Source organism: Salvia hispanica, chromosome 1 (genome assembly GCF_029641045.1).
Source record: "Salvia hispanica isolate PSC_SH4W2 chromosome 1, Shi_PSC_v1, whole genome shotgun sequence".
Classification (NCBI taxonomy): Eukaryota; Viridiplantae; Streptophyta; class Magnoliopsida; order Lamiales; family Lamiaceae; genus Salvia; species Salvia hispanica.
Window position 1 is genome coordinate 53339804 of NC_142692.1, and position 11457 is coordinate 53351260.

General features: G+C 38.7%; 1 protein-coding gene across 1 annotated transcript; it reads right to left on the reverse strand.

Moving 5' to 3' along the window:
• Positions 1-20: 20 nt before the first annotated feature.
• LOC125218240 (26S proteasome non-ATPase regulatory subunit 13 homolog A) lies at positions 21-5538 on the reverse strand. Its single transcript, XM_089065686.1, has 6 exons — positions 5244-5538; positions 2519-2965; positions 1796-1876; positions 846-1042; positions 644-743; positions 21-444 (listed from the first exon to the last, which is right to left on the reverse strand). The coding sequence occupies exons 1-6, from the start codon at positions 5391-5393 to the stop codon at positions 259-261; spliced, it is 1161 nt and encodes a 386-aa protein (XP_088921812.1). The 5' UTR covers positions 5394-5538; the 3' UTR covers positions 21-258.
• Positions 5539-11457: the final 5919 nt, after the last annotated feature.

Below are 11457 nucleotides of genomic sequence, written 5' to 3' on the forward strand. Positions count from 1 at the left end.
ATACGATCTAAACAATCCTGTTCGATAAAAAAGATTTTTAAATATTAAAATGAGAATTACAAGTATGATATTTGGGCATGGAAACAGATACTCAGTCGCATAAAGATGTTTGTCTCAAAAAGGGAAAAGGAAAATACAGGCATTGCCAGAGAACCGAATGCAGCGGCCAACAACTGATTTGTTCCCGGTGGAAGTAACAGATTTGGCCTTCTGAAAACATTGTCAGAGAAGAAATCAAAGGAATGAGAGCTAAGAAAATCATGCTGCAACTAGATCAGGCGTCTCAGCCTCAACAGATAACAGAGCGGTGTGTACTTTGTCCACCCAGTTGTCCAGCCGGTCACGCAACGACCTGATTTGAGGGATCCCTAAAACTCTGGGTTGAACCCAAGACACATAAACTGTTCCCTCTACTTGGTCAATAATTCCTTCGATCAGATGCACCTGCAATGAGATTAAACACGTTACTCCTTCTAGACCCCAAGATGATACGTCCTGAATTCGGATGTGACATTCACAACCAAAGTTCGGCGCTCTGGGTGATAGTATAAGACAATTACTCTATCCAACTCCAGGGAAATTACCATACTCGAGCAATATTTTGTCACCATAAGAAATAAAAAAAATATCTGAATCCACTTACTGAAAGGCTCTTCACAAGAAGGTACTCCACATCTTCAACTGTTAGTTTTGTTCGTTCAGCAATAATACCCAATGGAATGGTTCTATCTTCTGATGGTCGGCTGCAAGTAGAGGTTTCTTTAATACCAGAGGATAAAAAATGATGCAAGGTAACCCATTATTACCAGTAATCTTTGGCGTATACACAAGCATACAAAACTCACCTGAATATGATCTCCATCAAGCAGAGAATGTTGATCTTCTCAAGAAGCTTTTTCTCATTCTGGACTAGTGCTGGTTGGCTGTTCAGAGCAGCTCCATGTACACGGCACAGTTCTTGATAGCGCACTAAATCACCAGAGTTAAATGCTTCGAGAATATAGTAAAGCCACTCAACTTTAGTACCCATAAGACTTTTTATCTGCGGAAAAGTGGAAAGATTATCAGCTTAAAACCAAGTACCCAGCAAAGGAATGATAAAATGGCACATGCTCAGATCTTTCCACTCTTGTCATTAACATGAGGGTTGTATTTTGGAACATAATTGAATTAGATAACATCTCATGATCTCTCTTTTTGAATTTCCTCATTTAAAGTATGCAAATAAAGCACCCACTTAAGGTGCAACTCAACTAGAAAACTTTCCAATGTCATCATACATAACAAAGCATGAAGGAAGTGCACATAATCATTGTAGTGCGTTTGTGTGTGCAATTGAAGATTATTTATATATCTTAGGCATGGTACTCTATCTGAGATATAGATCAGTGGCAACAACAAAACATCAACCAAAAGGTATATCATAAATTGCTTCAGTGTTATAAAGCAGAATTCTCCAGCTAGTTATCTACCTTAAAGACGTTCTTTCAGAAAGAACACAGTTTAATAAGAGCATTTTCTATGCTAGATGTAAAAAATGCAAAATAAGGATTCAACAAGGATCAACAAAACCTTTTAACTACCCAATGTTACTTCATATAATTACTCATAACAATATCAGCAGGCGTATTGGGATACATCCTAGCAGCAAATAGTTAGACTGGTAGGCTAGATACACACAAAATTGGCTAGACTTCAAGATGTACATATTTATAAGGTAGACTGACTTCTATTTATCAATAGAAAAAATAAGCTTTGACCAGAAGCACATAACCAGCACCGAAAAATTACTTACAATTGGATGAGCAAGAAGTTCACCGAAGTTGTAGATGTTCTCTCCCAACAAGGCTGATAGAGATAAGTCAAATGCCAAATCCTAAAAAACAAAACAAGACAGTTAGGTCAACAGCAATGGCATCATTAGTGGACACATCCAAGAAGCACAATGTTAGAGCACCAGAAAAAAATGCATGCATTTTATTGATGATCACAGTCTGATAAATGATATATGAATGTAAAATGGAAGGTTTAAGTGAATTCTCAGTAACTATGTAAGCATAACCATACCAGCCTAGTCTATGTAAAACTAGTGACTCTCTAGTTACAGAGCAAGGAATTTCCACAACAGAATGGACCACAAAAGCATGAGAGAAATTGCACTAGTTAAAGAAAGATCAATGCATCTCGTGAAAAGTGTCACTTTTATTCTTTTATCATTTTTCAGTAACTATGTAAGCATAATACCATATCAGCTCATCTATGTAAAACAAGTGATTGTTTGATAGTAAGGTTCACAGTGAATATCCTAAAAGCATATTTGGTAGGGTAGATAACTCATCTGAATTCTATGAACAAAAATGACTATAAAAGTAAAATCACTTTAAACAACCACTGATAGTAATATGGGAGTTTTGGGCTTCTGTCGACGTGAACTGCACAACCACCTAACATAATGCTCCACTTTCGCATGTCAAAAAATGTTATGAATCAAGCACCAACCAAATAAACAACAACGTACCAGCTTAAATGAGTCTGACAAAGTCTCTACTGACGTGTAAGCTAAATAGAGAAGAGCACTTCTGTAGAACTCAGCAAATTCTTGACGGGCTTTATGATATTGCGATGAGATCCAATAGTAGCTAGCATAAACAGATGGATCAATATCAGTCATACTGTCAAGTGTGCTCTTTCCCTCTTCTAAGAGTTTCTTGCATTCTTTTTGGTCTCCCTGCTCAAGCTTAAATAAACCAATCTGCATATTGATATAAAGTATTGGCTCCTCTATCCGTACTTTACTGGTAGTTCGGAGCTTCTCTATCACTCCTTGGAGATATGATATAGCAGCATCTTTCTCTGAATACTGGCGAGAAACTATGACAGCAAAATGGGCAAGCTTGAGTAGATTGATCTTTGTCTCAAAATCAGTTATAAAGTTTTGGTACAGTTGGATTAGGGAATCCCCAGCCTGAATTTGGGCAAAAGAAAGAAGGATTAGATACAAATCACCTAGAGAAACAGGAATTTCAGAAAAGAAGTTGAAAAATAATCAAAGCAAACTAAGAATTTTAAAGAGATGAATGAACAGTTATCCACTCAAATAAAGGTAAATCCGTACTTTTGACATTGAGGTAACTCGTGAATATATCCCTTCCAGAACCCAGATATGATTCTTATTACTAGTGAACTTTCCATTCATATAAACTAAGGCAAAGAAGACAGACAGATTACAAAGAAACAGACAACACATAACTTGATGCTTGGGTCGGATGACTAAATGCTCATTTGATCATAGCTTTACTTGTCCTTTACAACCTTGATTACCACAGGAAAAAAATCCATACAGTGTAGGATTATTGACTACCTTTTATGCAACGTAAAGAATGGTCATGAACAATTTGTCAATGCAATAATACGAAATGTTTAGCCACATACACCACCACTCAATACAATAAAGCTAATCAAGTGTCAGAATTATATAAATAAATATGATGTCTTGTAAATGGGCTTTGAGTCTTTTGACTGAATTAAGAATTCTTCGACTTTAAAACATCTTGATCAATTTGAATCTTTCACAGGAATTAGTTGTACATGCATGAACATAACTACTTGCATATACATTTCATGTTCATCATCAAATTTACAAGCACATACCATACGTCGGAAAACCTTTGTCGTACAATTGTATTATCAAACTATACCTTTGCAAGATAGGGACCCAATCACATAAATGAAGAGAATCGGGATTTGGGCAAGTACTCCCTCCGTCCCAGCCTAAGTGAGACGTATTCCTTTTTTATATGTCGCAACCTAAGTGAGACGTTTCCTTTTTTGGGAACAATCAACTCACTCATCTCTCCTACTTTATACTCTTATCTCTCCTACTTTATCCTCCCTCTAACTTTATTCTCTTTTTCTCTTTCTTACTTTATCATCTCTATTACTTTTTTCTCTCTTTCTCTTTCTTACTTTACTCTCTCTCTTACTTTACTATTAATAATTTACACTAAACACTACTACCTAAATTCTTGTGCCAAAATAGAAACGTCTCGAGTAGGCCGGGACAGAGGGAGTAATATAAAACATTTCAACTTTCAAAATATAGTACTCGTAACATTTTTATTCAAAGAGATTGACAGCACAAGGAACAATTCCTCTCGACAACCACCCATAAGAATATTTTTTTCCCCATATCATAAGCACAAAGCGCTAGCAGTACTACGTAAAATCGCCTCTACTGTCTGTATGACTAAATCGGTTCTAATTAAACAGAGTCGGCAAGAAGATGTGCAGTTTCCTTCTAGAGCTCTTGGAAGTATCAGCACTCCATCATCCTTTGGTAATGAAATAGCATGCAAAGCAACAGACATGCAAGAAACACACAGACGGATTTCTTAGTAATTTATACATAGAACCCTTGAAACTTGATAGAACGTATTTGAATTGTTTCCAAATCAGTAAGCGTGGGCAAAGACCCTGTCCGACAGGGCATCTCTAAGTTGGAAAAGATAAGTCAATTAACAAATGCTACCTTCGTCCACGAAAAACAGTCATGTTTTCCATTTTGGTTCGTCCACCAAAGTTAGACTATCCATTTATGGTAAGTTTCTCTATCTAATGAAGTTGGTTCCATTTCCACTAGCAATGCATCAATCACTTTTTCTAATTTATCTCTCTTACTTTACCAATTTTGCATTAAAACCCATGTCATCCACTACTAAGACTATTTTCGTTGACATGAGTAGCAGTATTAGCCAACTGACTATTTTAAATAAGTACATAGTATTATATTAGTAATTGCTTCAACTTTATTAACTGAAGCAAGTCTAGGACTTTCCTTGGCAATTTCCAAAATGTAGAGTCACTAAGCTAATATAGATGAATACCAAATCATTCCCATACGTAACCTTAATATTAGGTCCATTTCCCTGGGTTTTTTCTAGAAAACTTCTGATTATTTGACATGACAGAATGTGAGTGAAAATTCAGCACATGGTAAAACTTCGATCCCCTCAAAAACATCACCGTTGACAAAACCCTAACACCAAAACCCCATCCCCTTATCCCAAAACTCACATAATTTCTTCAACACAAAGCAAAAGGTACGATTCACTATTTCATTACGCGGAACAAAACAGAAACCAACCAACACAAAACAAACACCCTATAACACAATTAAGACGAAAAAACAGCAACAGTTGTTGATTAACAAAGCTCAATTCGCATGCAGGTAAGTGCTCCGGCACCTGAAACACGGCGAGCGTGACGAATTGCTCGAGCTTGAGCGTGAGCTGGTGCCAGAGCTTCCTCTGGTACAGATCTGAAAGCGTGTTGTACCACTCGCCCAGCTCAGGGTGTGCATTCCGCAGGGATTCCAAATACTGCAAAGCCGCCATCGAATTGTTTCCGCCGTCCAATCTACACGAGGCAGTGGTGCTTCGCCGGTATCAAATTCTAGAGAGTGAAAGAGAAAATGAAGGATTGGAGATTTATATGCAAATTTAAATGTTCCCTGAGTTATTTATTTTTCTCTTTCTTTTTCCCAAAGAAACGAATTAAGTGGGTTGAATTTGAGTAGACTGCTATTCTGGGCTACGCTATTAAACCAGCCCAGGGATTTAAGAGATGGATGCTCTAGTGGAAGCCCTAATAAGAGCCCTAGTAGTTGTCACGTTAGTATGCCCTATCTTTCTGCAATGGTGGAGCCCTAGTGCATGCCCTATCTCTTATTCACTTTCATTTCAATTTTAAATCATTGTTTTTTAATTTTATTTTTAATTACTATAAAATATCAAAATATATTATTTTAAACACAACAAATGCAAAAAAAAAAAAAAAAAAAAACTACATTACTTAATAGAAAAGTGGAACTACATCATACTTAGATTAAAAAAAAAACTACATTAAAACTAAAATAATAAAAAAAAGAAAAAACCAAACTAGTCATCTAAATTCAACCTCTGCGCCAAATTCTGCGCCAAACTACATTAGTCCTCTGTCGGGCTTCCGGATCGGTTTCTTCGCGATGGCTGTTTTGGGCGTCAAGTATAAACCTACACTCAACCACCTCGCGATAACCTCCGAACTCCTCGATCGCCCTGTCCATGAGCTGAACAGATGGAGCAGGCACAGCCTGCGGGGGGGCCGCTGATCCAGACGCGCCCGCCTTCGCCTTCCCTTTGGCCTGGGCTTTGGCAGCCTTGGTACCAATGGGACGTCTAAAAGTAGACGTAAGCGTGCCGGAACTTCCTTCCGGCTCAGCGTTCAGATCCACAGGAGATGGGCCGCTGCTCGTGTAATCGCCAGCGGCGGTGTTCTTCGTCCGCTTTGGAGCCGAGGATCCAACCGGTATCCCTCCGTTGAACTTCCCCTTGTCCTTCAAGATCAGCCAAACATTGTACAGCTTGAACTGCCCGAACTGCTGTTGGAACTCGGACATGTTGAGGACATCCTCCATGCTCTCACCGCTAGCTCTTCCGTCCCTGTTCCTGTTGTAGATATAGCAGAAGTTGTTGACGTGGAGCTTGATCCGATCCCAACACTTGCGCAGCTGAACCTTAGTCCGCTTGAACGCCCACATCGGTTTCACCTCGTTGTAGCGTTCCTCAATGCGATCCCACATCCTGGCCGAAGTCTGGTTGTTGGAGGCTATCGAATCCTCCGATACATCGACCCAACACTGAGCCACCTTCTGGTACTCATCCAACTCGTAGTCAGTACGCCCTGTTGCGTACTCCTCGTTCGGCTCGTCGTGTGGGACTGGGACTGGGACCGATGGCAACTTTTCTTTCCGCGCCATCTTCTTCTTCCCTTTCTTCGGCGGCGGCCGCACAGGGGCAGGAGGTTGCCCACAACTAGGCTCCATATCCTCAACCCGATACTCCTCGGTGCCGAAGAACGGATCGAACTCAGAGTCGGAGACGAAAGTGGATCCTACAGATCCAGGCGTCTCAACTCGGTAGTCTTCGTGGCCGGGCCACCGGGCGCCGCGGCCGCCGCCTCCTCCTCCAAACATCGGCATATCGTCGTCGACATTATTCGGGCTCGGGTATTGACTCGGATCCATTGTTGAAAGTGTGGATATTGAGAGAATATAGAAGAGAAAGTGAAAGGTTTGGTGTGTGAAAAGTGAAGAAAATGGAGTATTTATAGTAATTTAAATTAGGGTTAAATAATTAAAAATAAAAAAAAAATATGGCTCGGGCTCGGGCGCGCCTCTGCAATGGGCGCCGGAGCTCAAGCCCGATTGATAAGGCTAATTTCATGCATCGGTAATGTGCGAAAAATGTTATAATTTGCTGGGTCTAACACGTTTCCTAAGCCAGGTGTGTGAAGAAAATCGCTAGACCAAGGAAGTAATGAAGGAGATGGTCTAGCGAGAGAAAGGAACGAAATGAGCAGGATTTACAAGGAAAATTGGCGTGACAGAGGAGTCTACAGCTGAGGGCAACAAAGTCATTATCTATACCTCGCTGGGCCCACCCAAACGCCTATATATAGAGAAGAGCATGCAACGCAAAAGGGAGATAGTTTTTCACTCTTCTTAGCTCACACACTTTACACACACACTTGGGAATGGATCTGGGGTAGTCGGGAATGGAAGGTTACTTTTTTTAGAAATTTCGTGGTTGACAACACCGTCCGAGTGAGGGCGAAGATACAATTACCTTTAATTTCAGTTGTTTCGCTTGTTTTTACCGTCGAACTTCACTTTTGGGAGTCGACCTTGATGATGATGATGCTTACTTGTTTTACCGTTTGTTGATCTACGTTTAGCAGTTAAATTTCAAGTCATTTTGCATAGATCTCTCTGCTGTTAGCTTATTTCTTCAATTGTTATGTCGATCTCTGTTTATTTTGATGTTGAGGTGTTTGATATGGAATTTGGTGACAGATCTGTGGTTGTTTGAGTATTCGGAGTTCCTGGCTTAAATCTGATGTGATGGAGGGTTTCTGTTGTTTGGAGTTCATGTCGGACGCTTGGATCCGGAGTGGATTTAGCGTCTGAGGTTGGATTCGACGTGTGGAAAGATAGTTGTTCGATAGATTCTGTTTTTTCTTCTTGATTTTTATTTTACTTCGTCTAGGGTATGCAGATCTGTTAAGTTCTTCGTTTATTATGCATTAATTTGATTTCAAGTCAGTTGCTCTGTTTTAATTTTGCTTATGCTGTTTTTCTTAAGAAGTTTTACGCAATTTTGGTTGTAGAAGACGATGTCACTGTCAGTTAGTACGAGAGTTAGTTATTCTGCCAATTTTTTCATTCGTACCTTGCTTTTTTTTTCAGACATGGTCCCCACAGTAGCTTTATTTCCTAGGTCTAGTAGTGTAGAGGTTTTCTTAGATCAAGTGTTGGACAGTTAAATTTCTTATACTACGCTCTTTCATTATTTTTCCTAGATCTAGCTGTTAGTTTAAGATTTTTTTTAAAGGTTCCCAAGTCAAGTTAATTTTGATTTTCCTCAACCCAAGAAAATGCGTGGCAGCAGCCAACACCAAAAACACTCCCAAATCCTTGAACATGAGTATAACGCATCCTTCTCTGTGGGATCGATCTCTACTTCCCTATACTAGGTTTAGTAAAGTGGTTGAGGGTTTTTTTTGAAAGGAAAAGTGCTTTGTGTGTCCGACGACTGGGATTTCTCGCGACCCACGAGTTCCTAGACCGAGCGATCTGGTGGACTTGCGGGATCTAGGGAACCTGCTATTTCCTATTTGAACACGCACAGCCTAAAAACATAAAACAAAGACCTTTCACCGATCGATCGGGCTCGGGATCGGTCGCGACCGAACTATCGGCCACGCTCGGGCGTGACCGAGGGCTGTAATGGATGCCCGACCACACCCGAGCCCGATCTTGGCCGATCGGGCGCGCGATCGGGCATCCACTGTGGATGCTCTAAGAGCACTCACAGCCCTTAAAATTAAAACCTAGCCTATAAATCCGTCTAGGGCAGGTAATTCGGTCGGTTCGGTTCTAACTTAACCGACAACCCGGTTACCTGATGTCAAAAGTAACCGAGATTGAAGCATTGGAACCGAAACCAAATTGGTCTCGATTCGTTTTGGTTCAGTTCCGGTTAATCGAACGAAATTGGTATTCATCGATTTGAATCTTTCCAGCAAAATATTGCATTCTTAAATCTAAACAATTTCTTATTCATAGACTATTATAAAGTCAAGACAAGCCGCTATGGTGAAATTGGTAGACAAGTTGCTCTTAGGAAGCAGTGCTAGAGCATCTCGGTTCGAGTCCGAATAACAACATGACATTTCATCTCCTAAAAAAATAAAATAGACGCTATAATGAATAATAATGAATTCAATTTTTGATTTTGATTTTGGAACTGAAATAAAAAAAATTAAAAAAAAATTGTGCAGTTCATAGGTATCAATCCCCCTGGACACTGCATAGGAAAACTGCCCACCCCAGGCCAACCCCACTTGCACTACATTGTATTTTTTATATTTGTATTTGTAGAAAGAATTATGTATGTCCTTTGTATTAGAAATTATAAAAATAAAACAACCTATTTATAATATGCTTAATTCAACGAAACAAAAAAATTTATAACCTGCTCAACTCAAAAATTAAAATATTTAAAAAAGTAAACAACTCCAAGTTCAAAGCTTTGAAAACAACATGGTCAATCAATCCATACAACCTATTTATAATATGCTTAATCATAAACAAGTTTCTAAATTACAATTTCTCATAAAGTTCTTTCTTTATTGATGATAAAAAAAATATAAACACCTATAGAATCATCTACTCAGAACTAAAACAAAACATTAAGAAATAACTATAATTAACATTATTTTTATTCCTTGAAGAAAGAAATTCAATGTGAATGCTCACAATGCTATACAAATTAGAATGCTCACAATGCTATACACAAAGACCGATGCATATAACTAAAAGTTGAAATATTCAAAAACAAAGTTTACAACCTGTTCAATCCAAAAGTTGAAATATTCAAAAAAGTAAACAACTCCAAGTTCAAAGTTTCCAAAACAACAAGGTAAATCTATCAAAGTTTACAACCTATTTAATTCAACAATCATTCAAAGTTCAAATATTCAAAAGAAAACCTTGAAGTTCCAAAACAAATGCACGATAAATTTAACTTTGATCATGATCACTTGAATAAGTTCTTTCCAATTCTCCCATTAATGCATCTGTATCTGCATCGTCCAATGGCCATGTCACTTTGCCATCCTTATGGCACCGCTGTAAAAAAATAATGAATTAAAGAAAATGAGTTAAAAATAAAGAATAAATAAGTATATTACTCCCTCCGTCCCGGAGTATTAGACTCACTTCTTTTGGGCACATGATTTAAGGAATTGATATTTAAATAGTTAAAGTGGAGAGAGTAAAGTATGAGAGAGGGAAAAAGTAGGGGAGAGAAGAGAGAAAAAAGTAGGTGGAGAATAAAATAAGATAGATGTTTTTTGCTAAAAAAGGAAATGAGTCTAATATGTTGGGACATCCCAAAAAGGAAAGTTGGTCTAATACCTTGGGACGGAGGGAGTAGTATATAGCAATTAATTACTCACTTTCATAACATTGCTTTTTCAAAAATGGTATTGGTTCTCCTTCTTCCATGAGATCGGTAGAACTAGGACTTGACCTCAACCAATCCTCGGAGTATATCAAAGCTTCTACCATTTTTCAGTGTTAAAGAGTTTCTAAATATCGAAAGCACTCGTCTCCGATGCTGGATGTCGACTTAGAAGCAACGCTTGATATAGGAATAGCAAGAATATCTTTAGCCATCTCTGATATAATAGGAAAGGAAATGTTGTATTTCTTTCACCACATAAGAATGTCAAAATGCTCACGTTCAATGGCCTTGTATTGCTTCTCTGCGAAGTGACGAGTGAGCTCTGAGCTACGATCTTTATCATCATCATCATCCTCATTAGCAACACAGAGAATATTACAAGAGCTTTTACCAAGAATGTGGATCAGTCGATCTATTTGACATTTGGGTAGCCGAAGCTGTTTGTGGTTGTGTTTGGTCAGACATTGGAATGAATTCTCTCTTGTACAACTCAAATAAGTCAAAGATTGACTTTCTCAACTCCTCTGCCAACTCATTTGCCCATGCTTCACCTTACACCATCTTCAAATAATGTTGCACATGCTTCATCTTTTGCCTAGGATCCAGCATTGCAGCAATGTAAAGAATTTTGTTCATGTTTGGATTAAGCTCATATTCTTCTAACCAATACTTACCAAGCTTTTCCATCATCTTCTTGGCTATGTATCTAATCTTAGCATCCTCATCAAATGAAGGGTTTAGGATTTAGGGTTTAGGGTTTTATGATAGTGAATAAGCCACACATCTCAAAGAAAAATGAATGTGATGTGGCATACGTGGTGCCAGAGACGAGACGAGTCATATCATAAAACGATTGGAGAAAACTACACATCTTCCTCACTTCAATCCAATC

Excerpts from the sequence above, each read along its gene's own strand:
- LOC125218240 (XM_089065686.1), bottom strand. The coding sequence starts at position 5,393 with ATGGCGGCTTTGCAGTATTTGGAATCCCTGCGGAATGCACACCCTGAG. Across the intron at positions 1,043-1,795 it reads AACTTCTTGCTCATCCAATT|ATAAAAAGTCTTATGGGTAC; the intron begins GTAAGTAATTTT and ends ACTTTTCCGCAG. Across the intron at positions 445-643 it reads TTCTTGTGAAGAGCCTTTCA|GTGCATCTGATCGAAGGAAT; the intron begins GTAAGTGGATTC and ends ATCTCATTGCAG.